This window comes from Empidonax traillii, unplaced genomic scaffold, assembly GCF_003031625.1.
Source record: "Empidonax traillii isolate 1590-97213 ecotype Southwest subspecies unplaced genomic scaffold, ASM303162v1 scaffold1261:size185688, whole genome shotgun sequence".
Classification (NCBI taxonomy): domain Eukaryota; kingdom Metazoa; phylum Chordata; class Aves; order Passeriformes; family Tyrannidae; genus Empidonax; species Empidonax traillii.
Window position 1 is genome coordinate 115,990 of NW_020956454.1, and position 24,054 is coordinate 140,043.

General features: G+C 48.7%; 2 protein-coding genes across 2 annotated transcripts in view; both read left to right on the forward strand.

The window, feature by feature from the left end:
• Positions 1-2,382, forward strand: part of EPC2 (enhancer of polycomb homolog 2) — a 33,581-nt gene extending 31,199 nt beyond the window's left edge. Inside the window, exon 14 of the mRNA XM_027906222.1 lies at positions 994-2,382. Within this exon, the coding sequence (XP_027762023.1) occupies positions 994-1,066 (73 nt within the window). The 3' untranslated portion in view covers positions 1,067-2,382. The remainder of the gene's footprint in view (positions 1-993) is intronic.
• Positions 2,383-8,208: 5,826 nt separating this feature from the next.
• KIF5C (kinesin family member 5C) overlaps positions 8,209-24,054 on the forward strand; it is a 59,772-nt gene continuing 43,926 nt past the window's right edge. The window contains exon 1 of the mRNA XM_027906223.1: positions 8,209-8,394. Coding sequence (XP_027762024.1) covers positions 8,269-8,394 — 126 coding nt within the window. The 5' untranslated portion in view covers positions 8,209-8,268. The remainder of the gene's footprint in view (positions 8,395-24,054) is intronic.

Sequence of the window (24,054 nt, forward strand, 5' to 3'; positions counted from 1 at the left end):
GAAGGGGCCTCCGAGGGCATCGAGGCCACCCTGAGCCCACCCATGTCCTGCTGTTCCTTGGGCACCTCCAGGGATGGTGGTTTCACCACCTCCCTGGGCTGTTTCAATGCTTGGCAACCCTTTCCATGAAGAAATTCTTCCTGCTGCCCAACCTGAGCTTCCCCTGGTGCACCTTGGGGCTGTGTCCTCTCCTCCAGCCCATGGATCCACCCTGTGCTCTGTCCCCCGCACTGAGGGCCACATCCAGCCATTCTTGAACACCTCCAGGGATGGGGACTCCAAACCTCCCTGCGTTCCAATGCCTGACAGCCCTTTCCCTGAAGAAATCCCTTCTGATGCCCAACCTGAACCTCCCCTGGCACAGCTTGGGGAACTGGTTAGGTCAGAAAAGACCTTCAGGGTCATCGAGTCCAACCATGAAGATGTTTATTCTCACTGAACAGCAGCACTGTTATTTTGGGATACTTAGAAGATGTTTGGTGGCAGGAGCTTGCAGCGGGCCAAGTTGTCTGAAAAGGGCAATACTTGGGGTTTGTTTTAAGTCTCGGCTGGATTATTTGCTACTTAAAGAAACCCATGTTTAAGAATTGGAAAAGGCAAAAATGGGTATTAGTAAACGTTTAGAAAAAGCTTAAGATTTCTTGCACTTTAGGGGGAGTTATAACACTGTTCACTGACAAAAAAACCTGAGTTGTTATTGTATACCTTGACTTTGTTTATTCAGGAGACTTTTTAGCACTGTTTAGTGCTCTTATCCATAATTTAGGCTAGTAGTTGACAATTAAATGCACTGGTCTTGTTGAAGGGATGCACTGCTGGTGGAGTTGTCGAGAGCCAATATTTACCTTTAAATCACCTTTGCAGTGTGTGCGTGGAGGCTCCTCCCTGGCTGTGCTGGGTTGAACCACCCAGCAGAGGGAAGGAAGGGCTCAGACTCGGGGGAGGGAACCCCTCGTTTCGTGGCCGTAATCCTGGGATTCGCTTCCCTTGCAGGGAGAACCACGAACCGGAGCGCCTGGGCCTGAACGGCATCGCAGAGACCACAGTGGCCATGGAGGTGACATAACCTCCACCCAGAGCGGCCACCCGTGCCCGTGGAGCGGTCCTGGAGCTCCAGCTGGATGCAAAACACGGCGCTCTGTGGGTCACAGAGAGCTCGGAGAGACCGAAACGGACTTAGAACTATATCGTGTATTAAGTCGATATATAATGTAAATTTTGTAAAAATTGGGAGAATCACTACCTTGTAAAATAGTTTATTTGTATCATCAATATTATTTCTGTTACTTGAATAGTAGATATTCATCATCATGCTTTTGCACTTGAATTTGCAACTGAATGGATTAAAAAAAAAATAATTCTTTAATGGGATCATGAGCATGACATGGGATCCTGCATCACTTGTTTAAACTATTTATTTTGCCATGTTTACATTTTGTATCTTGTACAAATAAATGCAACTTTGTGTCTAAAAAAAAAAAGTTAAAGATTCATAGCTAGGAAACAAAATTCTTGTAATTTTTTTCTAAAGGAAATGTAAAGTTTTCACTTGGTTCATTTTGTTTCACAATTTGACTAGATGGACTTTTTGGTAAATACTTTAGTGGCATTTCACTGTCAAATATGAAGTTCAAGGCAAAATAGTATTTTCTATTACTGTGCAGGGGAAAGGGATGGATCGATACATGCAAATTTAATGTAGTAACTCACTTTTCCATATATTTTGAATGTATATTTCTATTTATAATACCAGTTTATAAAAAATAATTACACAGGAGAGAGAGAGAGAGAGGGAGAGAGAGGAAAAAAAAAAAGAGAGAGAGAGAACTGACTAGGAAAATTATGCATCTGGCACACGTGAAACTGTGCAGATCCGAGCAAAATTTTTCACCTGACGACATTTTATCCGAAGACTTCTGCGTATTTTAACCGGCTTTTCCAACTTGTACCACACCCACACATTAAAGGATATTTTACCAGGTATGTATTGCATTATATATCATTGCAATAATTCATTATTGGATGTCTAGATATCGAGCCATCCCAGGTGGTGGGGGCAGGGGGTGGGGAGAGGGGGAGGTGGGGGAGCGGGGTTGGGGAGGGGAGGGGGAGGGTCGTGGCAAGATTGTCTTTTCAATTTTGGAGAGTTTTCCTGTGGCTACAAGGCAAGTAACGGGTTGGAAAAAGTCTGACTTGTAAGCGTTGGACACCTTCGTAGTGTTAGTGTTTTAGTGACTTTTTTTATACGGTTCTTGTAAATTAGATACGTGTAGTGGTGTTTCCGAAATGTTTGTTTATGCACTAGTTCAGACAACTTTCCCTGTTACTTGTTCTTGATAAGTGAAAACTGCAGGGAAATAAAAAGTACATATCAAAAACCTGGCCATGGCGCAGATGTGGTTATTTCACAGGGCGAGTGTAGGGGGCTCTTGGTGATTTTTGGCACACGCACCGCTTCCCAGAAGGTTTCAGGTCATGGGGTGGTTGTTCCCTGTCCATGGTAAGGGGAGGGCTGGGCTGGAGGTTTGGGATCTGAGTACCTGGCAATGCGGTGAAAACTTGGGGTGAGTCACTTGGCTCTTGGACTCTCCACCTTTGGATAACGTTTCTGTATTTCTTACAAATCCCAGAACCTTTGAGGTTGTCTAGTCCAGGCTCAGGATGTGCCCTGCCTTCATGTCATGCAGTGTTTTCCTTCCTAGCTGCACAGAAAGAGCTGTTTCCAATCCAAGTTGTGTTTGAACCCGCTTTGTCTTGCGCTGTGGAAGGTGAATTTTCCGGCAGCTGAAAACACTCTGCAGAGCTTTAAATACCAGGAGCTCGTCAGAAAACTCAGATGTCTAAAATTAGCTGGTGTTTGCTTCCCTGAGGCTTTATTTTTTTATTCAGTCTGATGTCTCCAAGGAGAGGTGAGAACACATTAAACCTGCTGAGAGCGGCCAGAAGGACCCACGACCTGCCTTGGTCAGGTGAGGTGCGGTGGCAGCATTTGGGGTGGCAGCACAAAGGGGGGGCACCTGTGAAAAGGTGTTTATTCACTGCTCTGGGCCTTCCCTGAGCTGCTGCTCCCTGAGAAGCTGCTCTTTACCTGCCCATGGTCCTTCCAGGTGTGTCTGAGCCTTCCTGCAGAGCTGGGCTCGTTCCTGGCAATGACTGACCCACGTGGTCTAAAAGTATAAATGAATTTCCTTTGAAAGAATTGCTGAAAATCTAAGCCCTGAAAAAAAAGAGAAATAAGTTATTCTCCTCGATATATAGAAATAACCTTGCTTCACACCATCCCCCAAAGCCTTTGGAGGCTTAATGAAAATGGGAAGTAATTTCTTCTGCAGATTGAAAGCTGTGGACACTACAGACATGGATCATTTTCAGGGAAAATGGGACTGAAGATGGCTCAGATTGCTGCCTGTCTCTTGACTTGGGGTAGTCTAATCCTCATCTAATTACTTTAAAAACCCTTTAGCTGGAGCTTCGAACTTTTAATGGATTCCGAGAAAATGGGAGGTGGAGGGAAGGATCCCACGAACTCCCAAGGCTCTGATGGTAAGTGCCAGATGTGGAATGGGGTTCATTTAAAGGATTAGTAAAGCAGAGCTGGAATAGTCATCCTTAGAATTTCTGGCAGTTAATTGTGTGCCTCAAGTGCAAGAGAAGGGGAGGGATGGATAATGCTGTAGCCCATGGAAATCTTCCTTAAAAAGCAGAAAAAAAAGAAAATATTGCTAGAAACTCTTTGTCCTGCTCCTGGTGAACAGCAGGGAGTGCCACTGACAGAGGTTTTTTTGTGCTGTTTTAGTGTGTGTGTTGAGGATAATATTAATTTTTAATTCTTATTTGCCCACCTCTGCTTGTAGGGTTTGCAGAGTGATTTTTTTTGTGTCCTTTGAATGTCATTCAGGTAAGACTGTTAATTCTAGTTTATCTACAGTGATTTATATTGGACTCCATGTGCACAGTTTCCCTTCAGTGTCAGATACCAGGAAATGACGGTTCTGCTTCTAATTAGGTTTATCAGTTTAATTATGGCTTGACTGGGGTTTTGGTGTGTGTTGAGTTGTCACCCCAGCAGCCCTCCTGGGTTTGACTTCAGAGGAACAGTTTCAAATCTCACCTCCGTGCTTGTTCTGCTTTCAGCCTTTGCAATATTCAGGCTTACTCTTTAGAAAGGTGGAGAAACAATCTTCATAAAGAGCACCCTCCCAGCCTTATAATGTAAAGTTATGACCATTTCTGTGGCTAAGAACACTAAAATCTGTTTAGTCCAAGCTGGCTTCAATCCATTGCGTCCTGGTTTAACTCCAGTCCAAGTGGAATTGCCCAGGGAAGGTGATGTAGAAGGATCAGAGAGCAAGGAGCGAAGGAAGGAGGGAGGCGATAATTAAGGCAGATAACAGAAAACTTGCAACCCAGCAGATACCTCAGCCTGAATCTTTGTGTCTGGGGGGAGTACAGGACTGACCACGGCACCCTCCGTGTGGGCTCGTGCTCTGACAAGGTCTCACCCCCTGAGGAATGCCAGGAAAGATGAGCTGTGCCTGCCTGTCAGCTGCGGGCTCTGCTCGGGCCGGCAGGGCTAATGGAGCAGAGAACACGGTGCACTGACCGAGGCACATCTCCCAAACATCTCGGGAGCGCTCGGGGCTGATTTGTGACGCGGCAGAAGCTGCCGAGGAGCCCCCACGTGCCCGAGTCCCCCCTTCCCTCCCCGGGGGCCGGGCTGGTGGCAGCTGGCTGGGAATTGGTGGCAGCCCGGTGCTCGCTTCCCACCCTGGCTCTTGATGCTTCGCTGCCCCTGCCCCAATTAACGTCACTTCAGTGAGCCCTGCCCTGGGGACAGAGTGATCCTTGAAACAGCGTCGTGTCCCCCCTCCCTTCCCGATGATGCTGATCTGACTGGACCGGTCCTGGTGGGTTTAAATCGCCGGTGCTGTCAGTGACACCAGAAGATGGCATCAGCTGCCTGTGGTGCTCTTTAACTCTTTCTGCAGCTCCAGGGACACTTTGTGGCTTGGGATTGGGTATTTTTTAGTGGCTTTTAGTGCCTTTTTTTTTTTTTTTTTTCAGTTGGCCTTTTTATGGTTGCTTTATAACTTCCTGTAATTTAACACATTTTCCCCAAATTCCAGTCCATTGATTCGGGTGATTTATCAAGTAACCCAAATAAAAGGATGGTTAACTTAGGAAAAATGTTTTGAGCACTGAACAATCAACTAAAATGCTTTGTTGTTTTACAAAGTGGTAAGAAAATTATTTATTTATTTATAGCAAACCTATTTTTTATAGGTAGGTTAACATGAGATAGATATATATATATGACTGTATAATGTGAATAATTTATATGAAGATTGAGATTTACGTGTGCACTTGAGAAACTTATATATCTATATTTTACAGGAAGCAGATATTGGAGTGGTTTGCAAACCAGAAGCAACTCTGCTCTTAAACTCCCTGCCAAACACTTTCTCCTGGAAATATCCTTGGAGTGCCAGTGCTCCATCCCCACACCTGACCTTCCACTCTGATGGTGTCTTCTGCTGTCTGTGGGCCATTAACTACACAAGACACTCCAAATTGCTTTTTTTGTCGTGGGGATCCCAACCCTTTGGGGAGAAATCCTTTCCCCCCCCCTTCACCCGCAGACATCTCAGCACAGATGACACAGGCATTTCATCAGATTTCCCCTCTCAGGCCGCTGCTGAGGCACCAGGATCAATGGGATCTGCATTAAAGCCGCTCTCCCTGCTGACAACTTACACCCCTGGCCAGCACTGAACTGTTAAACACAGCAGAAATTCAACCTTGCTGTTCTTTTTTTTTTCTCCTTCCCAACTCCAAAGCCTGTTCCTGGAGCCCAGAAGCAGCAGAAGGAAACAAAGTTCTTCGGGCCCTGGTTTTTCCCTTTCTGAAATGCCCACTTCCCTTATTTCTGTGGGATCGCCTCTCTCAGAATCCACGTTCTGCTGTCCTTCAAGGATGCCACCTGTCCCCCTTCTTGCTTTTCCTGCAGCCTTAACACCTTGTTATCCTGGTGGCTCGCAGAGAAACAGGATCTTGTTCTCTGATGATCCCAATTCCCGTTCCTCCTAGGCTGCTTAACCTAAGCTGGTAATAAGTAGTAAAAAATAGCAGCTCAGTGACAATGAGGTATTGTCTGCACTACAGACAGTGTCACGTTGTTTGTGCCAAAACTGCTCAGGAAAGATGGCCCTTTGAGTTCTGATTGCAGATTATACCTGCTCCAACAGGAAAATAGATTTTTTTGCCTGTCTTGCTCCAAAGTGAGCTCTGGATAATGGAGGAAAATAAGGATTAATTCATCCAAAGGGTTGTCTTTTATGACTAAGCCCCTGCTTGTCATGACTAACAAATTTGCTATTCAGGGTAAAAGCTTGAAACATAAGAGAAATAAAAGGGATAATTGGTAATCCACGGGAATAAATCTCATTATATAATAATGTCTTATCACATGCTGCACATTGCTGACTCTCCTCCATGTAATTGCTTCCAAGAGGGGTGTGAGAGCCTCTGGATGCTCCCCACATCCACCTCAGGTAATGAGGACAACCTCTGGAGCTGGAAGAAAGGGAGATTTCCATCGAAATGCTGGAGGACTGTCCACCACCACCCTAATTGTAGGGCTGAGGCTGATTGAGTTAAACTGGGACTCGGGAAGAAACCAGTTCCAGGAACTGCTGAAATCTGGGCCGTGTCCAGAAGACATCGGGGTGGTGGGATTCTTCTTTAATGCTCCAGGTTTTTCTAGGGAGAAAATGATGGAGGAGGAGGAGGAGGAGATTTCCTGTGGTCCAGGCCGTTCAAATCAGGTGAATGCAGTGAAACAAAGGAGTCTGGGCACACACAGGTGGGCGAGTTTTGCAGGTGCTGTCAGCAGGTGAAGGAGGAGCATTGTTGGAGAGGGAAGGAGAGGGTGCAGAAGGACAAGCACCCCTGAGGTGCAGGAGCAGCCTCCAGCCACTCCATCTGCTTTTCCCAGATGCTGATTCACTGCCTGCATCGTGACAAAACTTCCTGTAAATTGGACGAGGTCCAAGCGTCACCCAGAGGTACCACTGCTTCTGCTTTTTCTCACAGAGGTGGTGGGATATGTACACATAATGGACTCCAGGAATAAACAACCTGCTTGCAAAGCCAGCTTGTGCCAGAGGCAAAGGATTTTCCCACAGAGAGCACAGGTGTAATCCAAGATTTGAGCCCCTTGTGATTTGAGCCAAACTCTGCAATTTTCTTTTGTTGTTGTTGTAGTTAATCAGTAGCTGTAGCTGGACCATTAGGACTGAACAGTTGAATGTCATACACTTGGCTAATCTTGTGTTTTAAGGAAAAGAGGAGACAATGCCAAGGCTTGGTCTCTGGGAGGGGTTGGGCTCAGGAAGCTGCTGGTGCTGTTTTGGATGGGGGTCCATGGACAGCTCAGATTTTTGGTTTGCTGACCAGCCAGCCTTGTCTTTGGTTCAAGATGAAGGGATCTCAGGGGTGAACTCGAGAATTCTGAGGGAAGCTCTGAGGATTGGGAATCTGAGGGGGAAAGGTGCTGAGTGGGGCTCTGAGTTGGGGGACACCAAGGAAGGATCTGAGGGGAGTCTGTTGGAGCAAGTGCAGAGCATAACCACAAAGTTGATGAGGGGCCTGGAGCACTTCCCCGATGGAGACAGGCTGAGAAAGTTGGGGCTGTTCAGCCTGGAGAGGAGAAGGTTGTGTGGAGACCCCACAGCACCGTCCAGTGTCTGAAGGAAGCTGGAGAGGAACCCTTCATCAGGAACTGGAGTGACAGGACAAGGAGTGATGATGGGTTCAAACTGAAAGAGGAGAAATTTAGGTTAGGCATATGGAAGAAATTCTTCCCTGTGGGGTTGGCGAGACACTGGAACAGGTTTCCCGGAGAAGCTGTGGCTGCCCCACCCCTGGAGGTGTCCAAGGCCAGGTCGGACAGGGCTCGGAGCACCCTGCTCTTAGCGGAACGCGTCCCTGGGAAGCGAACAGGACGACCTCCCAGCTCCCCGCATCCCACCCCCCGCAGCGCTGCCCCATCCCCGTGATGCCGAGGGGCGGTCGCCGCGGTCCCCGCACCGCCCCCGTGTCCCCCGCGCAGCCGCGGCCGCTGCGGGGCCGCTCCGGGGCGGGTCCGCGGGCTGCGAGCAGGGGCTGCCACAGGGGCTGCGGGGGCTGCGAGCGGCTCTGGGAGCCCCGGCCCCGCCCGGCCCCGCCCGCCCGGCGGCCCCAGCCCGGCGCTGCCGCTGCTGCCCGGCCATGGCGGACCCCGCCGAGTGCAGCATCAAGGTGATGTGCCGCTTCCGGCCCCTCAACGAGGCCGAGATCCTCCGCGGCGACAAATTCATCCCCAAATTCAAGGGCGACGAGACCGTGGTCATCGGGGTGAGTCTGCCGCATCCTTCTGCTTCTCCTCCCGCATCCCTCCCTCCCTCCCTCCCTCCCGCATCCCTCCCGCGCGCGGGTGGCGCGGGCATCGCCATCGCCCGCCGGGGGCTCGGCAGCGCTCCCCGCCGTCCCCCCGCCCGCGGGGGACCCCCGAACACCCCCCACACCCTGTGTCTCCCCCACCCCGGCCATTGTTCGCGCTGCGGCGGAGCGGGGGGAGGGGGGTGGGGAGGGGGATGGATGCGCTCCCCTCGCCCCCACGGCGGGGCTGCCCACCCGGCGAGGGGTCCGGGTCCCTCCGGGGGGGTCTCCGGGCAGGGCCGGGGGCGCGGGGGCTCGGCGGGCTCGGGCGCTGATGTCATGCCGGGCACTGGGCATGCTCGGCTGGGGCGGCCCCCGCGCTCCGCCGCGCCCCTGCGGCAGCGCCGGCGGCGGAGTCACCCCATCCCCGGGACCCTCATCCCCGGGATCCTCATCCCTGGGATGCTCATCCCCGGGGTCCTCATCCCCGACACCCCCATCCTCGGGATGCTCCATCCCCGGGCCCCCCATGGCCAGGACCATCATCCCCGGCACCCGCATTCCCGGGATGCTCATCTCTGGGATGTTCCCCTCCCTCCCCGGCACCCCCATCCCCGGGGTCCTCGTCCCCGGCATTCCCGGCATCCCCGTCCCTGGATCCTCATTCCCGCGGTGCGGGAGCGCTCCCCCCGAGCGGGCGGTGCTGGCGGGTCCCCGCTGAGCATCCCTGGAGGTGGAGGGGAGGACGCGACCCAAGTTTTGTCACCGCGCCTGGAACGATCGAATTGCCCAAACCGCGAGGGTCCCTCCGCGGCCGCTCTGCCAGCCCCGCGCCCTCCCCGCCGCTCTGCAGGGGCTCGCCTGTTCCGAAGGGTTTGATTTAATGGGAACAAAGGGTGCGGGATGTGGCTCCTTCCCCGGGGCTGATTCATCAGCGCTTCCCTTTTCCCTCCCCGGGGCTGGAGCCCCCCCCAGAACGGGTCCCTGGGAGGGGCTGAGCTCAGGAACCTGCCGGTGCTGGTTTTGGAGGGGGGAAGAATGGACAGCACCGGGTGCCTGAACTCGGATTTTTGGTTTGCCTTGTCCTTGGTGCTTTATTTCATATGTCGGTCCTCTGTGGTTAAACCATCAACGCGTTCCGTGCCAGACGACGATAAGGAGATCTTAAAAGTGATTGCCAGTGCAGGATTTGTTAAAATGCTTCTTAAAACCTTGAGTCTTGTTAGAAACTCCTCCCGTGAAAGTTGCAAAACAGTCGCAAGGGAAAAAAAAAAAAAAAAAAAAAAAAAAAAAAAAAAAAAAAAAAAAAAAAAAAAAGAGCCGATCCAGGACATAAACGGTTACCTTGCTTTCTTATTCCTTTATGTAATTTATAGAAATGTTCTCCCTGTAGCCAAATTAATTGTCTTTCTTTGAAGGTTAAAGCTGTACCACCCCCAGCAGCCTGTTAACAATAGAATAATCAAATTGGTTATCAATCGTGGTCAGCTGGGGAGGGCTGGATTTGGCCGGCAAATATCAGGAACGAAAATGTGACTGTAGCACAGTCATTTGGGTGGTTAAAAGAAACAAATGTCAGCAAATTCCCCCCCCCCCCCCCCTTAAATAAATAAACCCTCAGACATATTAAAAGCAGATTAAAATACATCTACGGTAAATCCTTTAGCAGGGCTGTGCTTTTAAGAGGAATGGGGTTCGGAATTCTCTTTTCCCAGTTATAATGTATCTTTTTCTATCTAGTCTGTGTTGTCTGTGGAAAACAGTAACTAAGATGCTCTGGAAGAGGTTTTTGTTTCTTTGCTGACAGGAGAGAATTCCTTTCGTGAAGGTAAAAGGGAAAAAATAACAGCAACTGTGAATTTCCTACCACGGAATTTAAAAACAAACAAACAAAAAACCAACAAAAACAAGAAAAGCACGTGTATTTATTGATATAAATAGTTATTTTATAAATACGTTCACGTTGGCAGCTTTGAGGGGGGGTTATTTGCTGTCTTGAAAATCGGAGGCTTGGAGTTCCTTTCCCTTCCCAGGGCCGGGTTTTGGGTGCACATTTTAATCACCTCCACCGGTGCAATACGTCCTCAAACCCGGGTTCTGCTTTCCAGAGAGAGGAACCATCCAGCTGGGGCTCTGGGGGAGGGGGAGATTGCTGGAGGTGTGTAGGTGTAGGTGAGCCTGAAAAAAATCTCTCTGTATTCTTTGTCCTCTTCATTTGCAGCACCGAGCTGGTTGGGCTTTGGTGTAACTTGATCCCCAGTGGATTCCACTGCAGTAGGAGTAGGAAAGGCTACTTGTAATTGTCATTTACTGGTTTTAAGGAGCTGCTTCCCTCCAACAAATAATGCCTGTCAGGGGAGGGGAGGAATATTTATTCTAGTGGAAAGCACTACCAGAGTAAACTTCCTCCTAGAAAAGCAGGGTTTCAGACTTAAAAACCTCTTAAAAATGTTATATAAAGTACAAATAAACCAGAACCCAAACACTCTTCTTTTTTTTTTTTTTTTTTTTCCTGGTGTTTTACTATAGCACTTGAAAACACTGCAATGCAGCTTTTATTTTTGATTCGGATATCAGAAAGAAAGGGGTTCTGTTGAAATTTTAAAAAACCCAAACCAAAGCACTAACCCCTCCCAGAGGAACTGTGTCATCACCTAAGAAAAAACAAAATAGAAATGATTTAAAAGAATCATCTTTTTTTTTTTTCTTTCCCCCTGACTAGTAAGTCCGAACAAATTTACTTCTTCCCAGCAAACAATTGTGGGGAAAATGCCCTTTTTTTTTTTTTTCTTTCCCCTGAACTTCCCACTCTCATCTCCCATTATACTTCCCTGGGGCCAGGAGAAAATTTTCCAACAGAAAAACTGAAGATTGGATGAGATTTGTGAAACAGGACGGGGTCATAGTCCTGCAAACGAGCAGCAGTGGAGGGAGTTTAACCACTTAGGCGTGAGTTTGCCTTTCAGGCCGTGCCTGAAGCTGCAATGCCTGGGGTTGTGGGGGTCAGAGCTCCCTCTCAGGGAATTCCCAGGGCAATGTCACCCCCTTGGAGCTGGGATTTGACCCGGTGTTTTATGTCCTGGCCCCTTCCCCCCGTGCCCCGTGTGCTCTGCTCTTGTGACACAGCCAAGAGTGGATTACAAGTCTTACCTTCGCTTTTCCCTTTGGTTAAATCAGACAGAACCCTCCGTGCTTTGATTCTCCTTGGAAGCTGAAGCTGTAAAAAAGCCTCTCAGATGAATCTCACCTTTCACCAGGGCGGGGGAAAGGCGAGGGGGGCAAACCCAGCCCTTTCCTTTTGCTGCCCAGCAGAGTCCCCAGACTGCAGCTTCATTTTATCTCCATCCCTGCAACCTCAAGGTGACTCTCCCTGATTGATTGCGCTGCCTGACACACCTAAAAATGTGTTGTTGTTGTTGTTTTTTTTTTTTTTTTTCTACCTGGCTTCCCTCTGGTGGGCTCGTTGGCTGTTTGCTGGGGTGAGCAGTGGGGATAACCCGCCCTGGTTTTGTTGTGCTCATCCCTGTTCCTCCGAGCGCTTCCATTCCCGAGCACCTGCAAAGGAAGGGTGGAGAGAAGCTCAGCACCCCCTGGGATGCTCCCCAGGAGGGTGCTTTCTGCTCTGCGTTTATGGGAGAGAACAATTCCAGCCCTGTTGTAAAATATTTAGGAATTAGCTGCGAGGAGATGGTGTTTTCACCTCCTTTTTTTTTTTTTTTTTCTTTGAAGTCTGGAGCTACCCAGATTTTTCCAGGCAAACGCCTCCCGTTAGAGGAAGGAGAACATCCACAAGGCAGCTCGGGAAGCTGATGTTTGTTCCCGGGAAGGGGGATAAAGGACTCTTCATCGTGGCTGTCAGCTGCTTTGGGCAGGGAATGTGCAAAGCCCGGCTTAGCAGGAGCTGCTGAGCTCTGCAGTTCCCGGGGTCAGGCACAGGCAGAGCCTTTCCCAGCCCCTCATTGCCCACCCCCGTGGGGTGGGGGATGGATTCTGCCCGTGGGAAATCCCAGCAGAGATTTTTGATCCTCCCTGGATCGGCGGGAAGGATCCCCCCCCCCCCAGGATTGAGCTTTGGCCACGCGGGGGAAATTCTGTTGTCTCATCCGTGAAATATTCCACATAAATAACTCATGTGCCTCGAACCCAACAAAACAGACTCAGCACCTGATACCCTGCCGCGGTCAGCGCTGTTCTGCAGCGTCACATTCCAGGGGAGGAATTCCTGGGCAAGGGCTGAGAGGTGCAGTTGATGATCCTCAGGGGTCCCTCCCAGCTCAGAACATTCTGTGAGGGAAAGGAAAACAAAGATCGATGGCTGATCCCTTTGCAGTGGGTGAGGTGGAAGCTGAGCAAGGTTGTGGATTTTTTTTAATTGTTTTTTTCTTTTTTTTTTCTTTTCTTTTGGAATGTCTTATGGAGAGATTCTCACTTATTTCCATCCTTAAAATACCTGAATGTGTTTTAGCTTTTCTTTCCTATGCGCCAATGAAGTCAGCAGAGTCTGTGCCAATAAAAAGCACGCTCTTCATGTGTTTTTAAATCCCTCCTGTACAGAGATCTCTAGTGCTCTTAGGCAGTTGTCACTCTGAGGTTAAGACTTAAAAAAAAAAAAAAAAAAGAAATATATCCCTGTGATAACAGGTAAATGGCTAGTTTAAAAAAAAATTAAAATGAAAGAACTACCCTATGCTGCTGGGCTTTTTTCCCCCGTGGTTTTGACAACAGCCAGGCTTCCATCTCTCCCACAAAATGCACAACTCCTCTGCTCGGGGAGGATTTGTTCGTGGTGGATCTATAAATACCTTTTATCAAAGCCCCTGCTGGCTGGAAGATGTGAAGATGTGACTTGTGTCGTGGTGGAAAAGCTGTCAGTGGGTGCACAGAGCGCTGTTCATCCAGCAGATCCCTTAGTCTGGGAAGCTGATCCTTGCTTTGCCTCCCAGAATCCGGGCTGAGTGAGTGTTTTGTGAAGGGCTGGTGTGGGACACCATACCTAGTGGCGTTTCTGTGCGATCCTCGTGTCTGCCGAGCACCTTTTTGGGGAGCTGCTGCTTTCCAAAAGTGCCTCCGGCCCTCCCACATCCCGAGGCTTTGCTGCCCTGAGCTGCTGCCTCGTGCTGGGCAGAGCCAGGATGTGCTGTGCTCATCCCCCTGGGGCTCTGGGCGATGCTGCTTTTGGGTCAGACCATTTCCAGAGCAGACTGGCAGATCTGCCACTTAGTGTGGGGGGGTTTTTTTGGGGGGGGGTTGCTGATTTTTCTCAGGAGGTGTCTCGGGAGGAAGCAGGAGCCTGTAGGTCGTGGCAGTTGCTGGTCGCTTGGGAAAGAACAGCCACGGGATGATGCCACTGGCTCTGGGTGGCTTTTCTGTGCCCTGCAGGAAAAACTGTTTTGTTTACTCCTGCAAACTGCAAACTGGTGTGGCCGCTCAGGGGAGCTGAGTTGTTTTCCTCATTGCTGCTTTTCACACTTTTACTTTCAGGAGCTTTTTAGGAGGTGAAAATCATAGAATGGGATGGACACTGATGGGGTGACTGGCACAGGAGTGGCTTGGTTCTGGTTTTGCAGTGTGTTGGCCGAAGAATGAAAACTAATTAGCAATAAATACATTTATTTCTTGGCACAGCCAGGCTCCCATAAAGCACAAATGTACAACACTGCACTCCCACAGTGTAGGTCAGTGAAAAAAACCAAACCTGTCTTGATTAGGGCATTTGAGCTCCTCCAAACCCCAAACACTGCTCTTTTCCACCCTGCCTTTTTGCCTCTGTCCAATCCCACCACCACAGCTCTCGGGGTGAGGGGCAGCTGGTTCAGCTCCTGGGATTCTGCTGGCACCGAACCAATCCTGGGAGGTGCTCCTGACACGGGGGATTCTTCCCTTCCCATTAAGATTCCAAGCAGAATCCCTGGCTGGTTCGACTCTGCTTGGGATGTTCTTGCCAGGCTCAGGCAGGGCCGGTCACTGCTGTGGGGACAGAGTGGGTTTTGGGGTGTTCTGTTGGATTCCCTTCTGATTTCTCTGCTGTTCTCCTTCTGGGAAGGATGTTCCTCCAGGCTCCTCTGGAAGTGCTGAACTTGAGGGGAATTATCCATCAGGGCTCAGTGTGTGCTGCGTGGATGAGGCTGCACTCGTGGTGTGTGCTCTTCTAAAAAAGCAGTGAGCTCAGGTGTGAAAGCAGCTTCTATTTACTGGTGGTGGTGGTGGTGCTAGAAAGATGATTTCCTCAAAATAAAAAGCTTGTTTTCTCACCAGAGCGATTCCCCATTTGTGTTTCCTCAGGGCATAATTTTTTTTTAAATTTTTTTAGCAATTTTTTGGCAATTTTTCTCCAAAAAAACCACCTTCCTCCTGCTCACCTCTCTTGACAAAAATACGGATTCCCACTTAGAGCTTTGAAACCCAAAATACAGATGACGTATTCCAACGAGACAGCTTGCCAAACAACTGGAAAACCGAGTTTCAAGCCACCCTGTGTTGTCTTTTCCCCCCTCTGGTGCCTCCTTTTGGGCCCAGAAGGTTTAGACATCGAGGATCTGTCCTGGAGAACCTCATTCCAGCTGTTCCTTCCCCTGGGATGCACTAGGGAGTGACTGGGGCTTGGATTCAGCTGGTAAATGTTTGTTGAGCCTGGCACAGGCAGATTTAGGGAGGGATGAGATGCCACTCTCAAGTCTTTAATATTAAACAGATTTTTGCCCTGTGGTAGCTTTTTGAGGATTGGGGTGGGGAGGGGAAAACAGAGGAGGAGAGATGATTCAGTTCAGTTTTTGACTTGACTGCTGCCACCCTTGGTATTGTCTCGGTGTCCTTCCTGTTATCATGAAAATGACTCACTCAGGATTTGTTTTCTTCCAGAATTCTGTCTGGTTGCTGATGAGTTTCTGCTTAAAATCTGGCTGGTGTAGTTGAATACGAAAGTGCCTGTGGAACTGTGAATGTTTTCATGAAAAGATCTCTTCTAGACGAGGGGATTTGTGGTTTGTGTGGTTTTTTTTTTTTTTTTTTTTTTGTTTTTTTTTTTTTTTTTTTTTTTTTTTTTTTTTTTTTTTTTTTTTTGGTTTTTCTTTTTTATTTTTTTCACAGCATCTACACCAGTCCTGTGCACTTGTGTCTGCTTTTGTTGGGTTCCTTTGAGCTTGATGGTGTTTTGTCTTATGGAACCCAAACAGGTACCTCCCAAACGCTCCCAGACTTTTTGTTTTCCCTCTTTTGTTCTGTTTTGTGTCGCTAAAACCTTTTGAAACCCAGGTGTAGGAGCAGAACAAGTGATTTAGAGTCTCTCAGTAATTGTCTGACACTCTTTGACTCCAACTTTGTGGTGTTGCCAATGTTTGTTTTTCCTGCCCCAGTGGAAGGCACACACTGGATGAGGGTGCTTGGCTTTGGGAGCTGGGAAAATGCCTTGATTCCATTTTGCTGGATTTTGGAGTGTGAAAACATCCCATGCTTCAATAATCCCAACAAAACAAACCCAACACAGCAGCAGAAAAAAAAAAAAAAAAAACAAACAAAACAAAACTCAAAATATCCCAAACAGGATCCTTCAGAATCTTAAAGGTGTGATGCCACAGGGGTGGGATTCCTGACGGATTTTATTCATCTCCTGGGAAGAGCCAAGCCATTCCTATGTATTTATGGCCTCTTTGGTTCTTGACTCTGCGTGGGATGTCCTGGAAATGTGATTGTCATCAGGTTCCCATCACAACATCATTAACTGGTTCTGTGACAGCTTCAGAAAATGCAGATTTTCCAAGTATGGCACAGAGTTTAATTGGCACCAGGAATGTGGCATCCCCCTGAGAAATGAGTGTCCAGAGATAAGAACTTAAATATTTAATAGCAGTCCTCTCAGATGTCTTTGCCAGAAATGATTTATTTTTTTTCGGTGTCTCTCTGCTAAGAGAAATTTTTGCCTGCTACCCCTTCAGGATGATGGACAGGAGGTGCTTTTGGCTGATGAAGAGGCTGTTCTGGGTCAGGGAGCAGTGGGATTCCTGCAGAACTGGGCTTGTCTCGAAGCTTTTGTTGAACGTTTCAGCTGCACGAGGAAGATTTGGTACCGTAACTGCACTTTGTTACGAGTTAAATGACCCCAAAGGCTTTCAGTAACTCCTGCAGTACGAGACATTCCTGGATTTCCTTGGCTGTTATCGCTGTGACAGGCTGTTCCATCCAGCAGCCATCCCTCAGTGGCAGCTCTACCACAAGACCTCAGAGTCTGAGGGGTGAAAGTTGACTTTTTAAAGTCACCATGGGGATGAGCAGGGAAGCCTCTGACACACCAGAGTCGTTGTGGCTGCTGAATTATCCCCCCACCGAGCGAAGGATGTGCAGGAGAGCGTTCTCCGAATTGGGGTAACTGGGTTAGGGAGTATTTTTAGCAAAGCTGTTACCAGAAGTCGGGATTTTTTCTGCAGTTGTAATCTCTTTTGCTGCCTGCACAAGCCCTCCTGCATTGCTGGCCTCTCAGTATTTAGGCCAGCAGGGAGATGTGGGAATGCTGCAGCTTCTCCCAGGGCTCGGAGGGTTTGTGTTGTTCACCTGGCAATGCTCTGCTCCTCCAGGGTTTTTCCTGGGGATGCTCAGGAGCTGTCCCACGGCACACACACTTCTCTGCATTCCCACAGCTCCGTCTTCTCCAGCTGCACCACTTAATTCCTCTCAAACACTTATTTTTATCACTATATAAATCATACAAATGCCACTGCTCAGCATTAACCTGTTACTCCCAAACTGCTGCCTTTGTGTCATATCTGTCCTCTGCTTCTCTCTCCCTTTACATTACTTTTTTTTCCCCTTTATATTACATTTATTTTTCCCTCTCTCCTTTTATACTGCTTCCCCTCCCTCCCCTTTTATCTTGCATTTCGTTGGGTTTTCTCCTCTTTTTAAAACCTCTCCCTATCCTTTCTGTATTGTCTTACCCCTTTCTGGGTCAACCCTAAATATCCACCCCGCTGTCACAGGGATAAACACCCTGGCTTGATTATTCCCCACTTTTTGTGGTGCCTTTCACAATTTAACTTCAAAGCAAACCGGTTCGATGCTGCAAACAAATCTCGCAGCAATTTTTTAATCTCACCATACAGGAGCTCGTGTTCCTTTATCCTGGAATAGAAATATTTGCTTGTATTGGCAGCAGAGGATTTATTCTGCCCATCGCTTGCTTTATGTGCAGCCCAGATTTTCGGAGCATTACGGAGTACCCTCAGCCATAAACTTCAAACAGAGCTGTTGCCAGCAAAAACAACTTGTTTTAATCTGCCATATGCGATGCTGGAGCTGTGAAGCTCCCAGGAAGGGGTTGCCTTCCCTCTCGGGCAGGAGCAGGGCTGGACTGAGGGGAAAATGGAAGCCCCTGAGGTGGTTTCGTGGCTGGCTGTGTGCCAGAACTGGTCACAGTCTGTCACTTAATAGGGGATTCCTGTTTTTCTCGCAATTAATTCTCCCCCTTGTTGCGTCTCCTGCTCTGAGCAGGTGCTGTTCCAGCAGAGGCAGCGCTGTGTGAGTGTGGGATTTTGATGGAGCTCAGTATGTTGCTTTTCTGCCCTGATGCAGCTGTAAATCTGGGAGCAGGGCTTGGATTTGGTCTGTTTTGGATGCACTAGAACTCCACAAACCCGGGTTTGACTTGCCAGCGACCCGAGGCGTCGGCTCCTCGATCCCTGTCTGTGCAGTGGGAACACTCCCTGCTTTTTCCCTGCTATGTTATTATAGGTTTGGAGGTTTGAAATCTCAGGGATTTCTGATTTCTGTGCACACTTCAGGCTCATTCTGAGGAAGCCATTTGGGACTCTGGGGAAGCACGAGAAGCCCGAGAGCTGAAGGAGCTGCCGGACGTGGGAATTCAGAGCAATCCCTGTGTCCTGGCGTCCTGGAGAGAGGCACCAGCGGAGTTTGGGATCTGAGGAGCTCTGCTGGGTGTCTGCCCTGCTTTTCCCGTGGGATGGATGTGTTTGAGCTGGATGGATGGAGTTGAGCTGTGTGAGCACAGTGGTGGCCGTGCTGGAGCCGTGTCGGGCGCTGCTGTCCCGCTGCTCCCGCTCTGATCCCGCTCCATCCGTGCCGGGCAGAGCAGTGGGGATAACGAGAGGGCCTCGTGTCCCTGGATGCAGGAGGCAGCACTCAGCCCCTCCAGATCCTCTTGCTGCACGTTATCCCTCCTTCTGGGAACAGTTATCCCTCCTTCTGGGAACAGTTATCCCTCCTCTTGGATACGGGAGAAGGATCAGGTGCAGACGAGGCCGTGCTCATTTACCAGTGACCCCTCAAGGCTGAGCTGGTTTGTGTCACAAAAACTACTTGCTTTTTAGTTTTACTTTATTATTATTATTATTATTATTATTATTATTATTATTATTATTATTATTATTATTATTATTATTATTATTATTATTAAAACCTGCCATTTGGAGTAGCTTTCAGAGGCTTTGGGATACGGGAGCTGTAAATTGGATAAGCATCGAGGATGGGGAAGACGAGACCTCGGTGGCTTCAGGATTAAGGGGTTGGTTTTTTTTGTTTAGTTTGGCTTTTTTTTTTTTTAAGCAGTGCCAAATGCTGAGGGTGGCTGGAGGCTGAAATCCTGTTATGGCTTAACAGGAAGAGCAACTGCTTTATACTGCTGAAAATAAAAGGTCTTCATGAATATTTGCACCCTCCTGCCAATTGCCAGCCTGGTGTGTTCCAGGTTCTGTTCGTCTGTGCCGCAGAAAAATCAGGATATGAGCGATGATTTACATAAGAACAGGCCCTGTGTTTACATGACTCACTTTTGCAGGTCGTGGTCCTTCCCTCGTTTCCCTGTCAGGTGTGTCAGGAAGCAGCAGCCGAGCTTTCACTCATGGAGACAGGTGTTGAACACCATCCCTGAGCTCAGGGCAGGGCTGCATCCCACTCCCAGGAGCTGGGAATTGCAGAGGGAATGCATCAGCATTGCTGAACCTGGTCGTGGAATTACTGGCAGAGAATTCCAGGCCGTTTCTGGATAATTTAGGAGAAAGTGGGGCTGCTCTGCTGCTCTCACTGCTCTGCTGGAAGAGCTGTAATGCATTTCTGGCTGCAGGGAGAGCACAGGAGGGGTTATGAGCCAGAAAATATTTTTTTTTTTCCTCATAAAAAGCCCAAAAAATGACCCAAGAAGGTCCAGGCAGTGCAGCTGAAAAGGAAATTCTGCAGCTCTTTGTCCTTACAGAGTTCACAGAGGTTGTTCTGTTGTGCGTGCCTGGGTGTGGTTTGTTTTACCCAGCTCAATAATACCACTTTTATTCGTGTATATAATTATTCAGTATGTTCATACCCAACTGTCTGAGCTGCAGTCTGTGTAGTAACACACTCAGAACCCTTTGCCAGCTGTCCAGGAAAGCCCAGCTTGTCACCACCAGTTTCTCAGCGTGGGACAAGGTGGTGCAAACGTTCTTGCTGCCAAGTGCAGGGCCAGGTGGGACCAGTTCCCCTTGGATTTTGGACGAGATTTAAACCATTCCGAATTTCTTGGTGATTGATTTATTTATCAGTGATGGATTAATTTATCAGAAATGCAAAAAACAGAATCATATATAATTTTTTTTAATAATTACCTGCCCCCCCCCCCCAGCTTGTGCTTGAAGGAGACTGGGTGGTTGGCACCTAAATTGTGAGGTTTGAATAAGTCAAATAAAACTCAGAGTTCTGCTTTTTCTTTTAAAAAAAAATCCAGAGAATGAGGGATGGAAGGAAATCAGTGCAAGAAGCAGAAGCTGGTTGTGAGGTCTTGGGTGGGGGTGAGCAGGTTGTGATGGGGGTGAGCAGGTTCCTCCTTGCACAGAGGTTATGGGGGAGGTGGAACTGGGCTCTGAGGGTTTGTGTCTGGCTGTGCTGGGTGGTTTTGGGGGGGCTGTGCTCTCTCTTCTGCACCCCCACCTCTCTGAAACTGCGGGTGACGAGGGGGGAGAGGGAACTGGGCAAACTGGGGGATTAATCAGGAGGTAAGAAAGAAAAAAAATCAGTGGAAGCTTTTGGGCACCACAGTTTGAAAAAAAGACAGTAAGGCATCAGAGAGCATCCAAAGGAGGATGGGGAAGGGTCTGCAGGGGCTTTGTGAGGAGCCTGGAGGAGAGGAGACCAAGGGGAGGAGACCCCCAGTGGGGTCTTCAACATCCTCCTGAGGGGCAGCTCTGATCTGTGCCCTGTGTGACAGGGACAGCCCCCAGGGAATGGCTGGAGCTGTGCCAGGGAGGGTTAGGATGGATTTTAGGACAAGGTTCTTTCCCCCAGAGGGTGGTTGGCACTGCCCAGGCTCCCCAGGGCAGTGGGCACAGCCCCAAGGCTGCCAGAGCTCCAGGAGGGTTTGGATGATCCTCTGAGGGACAGGGTGGGATTGTTGGGGTGTCTGTGCAGGGGCTGGATTGGATTGATGATCCTTGTGGGTCCCTTCCCACTCAGGATGTTCCAGGATTCTATTAAGAGTTACCAGAGGGAAGGGAGGTCAGTGATGGGGCTCAAACACCCTGTGAAACACTCACATTCCGCTGCATTCCTTCCTGGGAGAGCTGATTTTCCTCTCTGTTCTTGTTAAACAAGCTCTGAGCTTCCCAGGTGTGGGGCTGGGGGTGCCCCAGGTGCTGCAGAACCAGGACAGGGAGGGCTGGAGGGTGCCCAGAGACCCCCCCAGAGCGGCCCTGCCCGGGCAGTGAACGCTGCTCTCCGTCTGGGTTTGAAGAGGTTTGTTGCCAGGAGCAACTTGTCTGCGTGAGTTTGTGACAGGGTAATTGCTCTGCCTGCCTTGACATCTCCAGGCCCTTCCTTCCATCCCCAGAGCGTGGCTGTTCCAGCAGCACTCCTTGAGCTGCAGAGCTGAGTGGCTCCAGCAGATGCAGGTCAAGGCTACAGCTCACCCAGCCACAAAAAAAGGTAATTCTGGGGCAGCACTGCATCAGAAAGCTCTGTGGGTAAAACCAGACAGACCCTGTGCTGCTTTCTGCCCTCTCAGTTCTTCTTCTGAGCATCCCTTTTCAGTGGAAGAGGTGGAGGGAAGTACACGCTGTCGTCCTCCTCCTGTAATTCTCTTGATTAAATTGTGTGAAAGAAGGGCTGGTGCAGAGCAGTGACGACGTTTCTGTTGCACTGTGGGGTTTTTTAAAATCCTGCTGCAGCATCAGGCCTGTAAACATTCCAGCTTCCAGCACTCCTGGCTGTTTAGTGCCTCAGTTTGTAAACGAGGAAGCGAGTCTGAGTTGTTGTTACTGGTGTCCCGGTGAATCAGGAACAATCTCGACCTGCAAAGGGATCAAGGGGTTATTTCCTGAGCTCTGGGGGTTGTGGTTGCTCTGTGAATCAGGAACACACTCAACCAGCAAAGGTATCAAGGGCTGAGGGTTATTTCCTGAGCTCTGGGGTAGGGTCACTCCATTAGGTTATGAATGTCTCGGATACTGCCAGGCTGGATTTGGGAATACCCGAGATTTTCACTTCTTGAGGGCAGAGGAAAATAAATCTACACGTGCCAGTGCTGGTGTTGGTCCTCAGCTCTGTTGGGTGCAGAGCCGTGTCCTTGCCGTGGCTCCAGTCTGGGGAGCAGAGCTGGTGTGGGGGCCAGCACGGCTTTGAGACCCCCCAGCAGTTCCTCCCTCAGGATTCACTCACACAGCGATTTCGAGGCTCTGGATTAATCCCTGAACGGGACTAAAGCCCAGCTGCAGGTGTGACAGCGTGCTTGGGAGCCGCTTTCCCTGCGGAACAAACGTGGCCAGTGGGGTGCAGGGACCTCCCTCGCTCCCTTTTGCCAAGATTTATCCCCCCCTGAGGGGACACCCCGTGGGCAGTGGGGAGGATTATGCCCTGATCCCCTCCAGCCCTCGCTTTTCAGAGCTGCTCCCCTGACCAGCAGTGCCCTCTGGTTTGGTGGTGACCCCTCCTGACCCGAGGTGGATTTGAATCCTCCACTGACGGTGCTCAGGATCCCATTACTAATCCCCTGAGCCGCCGGTTGCCCCATAAATCTGCAAGTGATATGTTTAACAAAGCAGAGATTAGCACAGGAGGCTGCCAGGGCAGAATTGAGATGTGGGGTATGGGTGGTTTGTGCTCTGCTCCCCTCCTGGAGGTCGAGCTTCCTCGGAACTGCCACCAAAACTGCTTTGTTTTGAGATGTCCTCCTGTTCTGCCCTTTGCTCGGGATATCACAAACCCTGGCAACCTGATTTATTCCCACATGATTTATTCCCACAGTCCCCACCCGTGATGGCCTTGCCTGACCCCTTTTCCTTTGCTGCCTGAGGGTGGGTTTTGGGTTTTCCTGCCTCATTTTCCGGCTGTGAAATTGTGATTTTTGGTAAAAGCCCCGCTGCCCCCTATCCCCAAGTGCCACATCCACGTGGCCTTTGAATCCCTCCAGGGATGGGGACTCCACCACTTTCCTGGGAACTTGTTCCACTGCTTGGTCACCCTTTCTGGGAAGAAACTTTTCCCAATATTCGTTGCTTTCATTCTTGGCTGCTCCTAAAATCCCAAGGCTTGGATTGGATCACTGGATGAGTCTCGGGCTTCCTGAATGGTGGCACTTTTCCTTTCTCTTCTCCAAAGAATATTTTCTGGTTTTCCTTTCCAAGCTGTTAGTTTGCATTTTTTTAATGTAGAAAATAAATTGTCACGTTCTCTTATCCCATTGCTACAAGAGAGTAGGGTAGGTCAGTTGGAATGTTGGAGCCAGGTAAAAACCAGGAAAAACGTGGATAACTTGCACTACTTTGCACCAGTACAAGTCAATAATAGCTGTGACAATATTGCTGTGTCAGAACTGTAAAAAATGTTGCTCAAGAGGATTATTTACCAGTTGCCTTTGTTTTGGGAGCTCTTTGCACTTAAAAACTCGTATAAAGTTTCTTAAAGAGCCTGTTTTCCATGTGGAGGAAAGGCTTTAAAATAAACTTCCAAGGTTTGATTTCCTAAATTGCAGATCTTTAGCAAAATAAAATAAGGCTTTCTGAAGTGTTTTTTTGTGTTTTTTTTTTTTTTTCTTGCAAGGAGTTAAAGGTTCTTTCTGCTGGCAGCGAGAGCTAAAAGTGGATCACTGGCCACGAGCCAAACTCCATCAGCTCCACAGAAATATTCATAAAGTAGATCAATAATTAAGCCCTCTCTGCAAAAGTAATGCTGAGTTTGTCTCAGATTGCTCTGCAGTGCCTGTTCATACATGGCTGCTTGGTTTAATTTATTTTCCAAATGAGTTTTTGGGGAATATTAGCAAGATTTAAGCTTTTTTTTTTTTTTTTTTTTTTTTTTTTTTTTTTTTTTTTTTTTTTTTTTTTTTTTTTTTTTTTTTTTTTTTTTTTTTTTTTTTTTTTTTTTTTTTTTTTTTTTTTTTTTTTTTTTTTTTTTTTTTTTTTAAACCCAGGCACTCAGAAATTTCATCCACTGGGTGATTTGTGGCAAGGTGACACAGAGAATGGATTGGCAGGGCAGTGGCATTTCCTCAGTCAGTACAACTGGATAAAGGCAAACCATAATAACTGAGTTTAACATAATAACTGAGTTTAACTGCTTTTCTAACATGCTTTTATTTTCTCCCTCTGTCTGTAACCATGGTTTTGATTCCCAGTGGCTTTAGGAGAACAGAGCCTGTTTATTTCTTGGGCTCTGCCAACCAAACAGCAG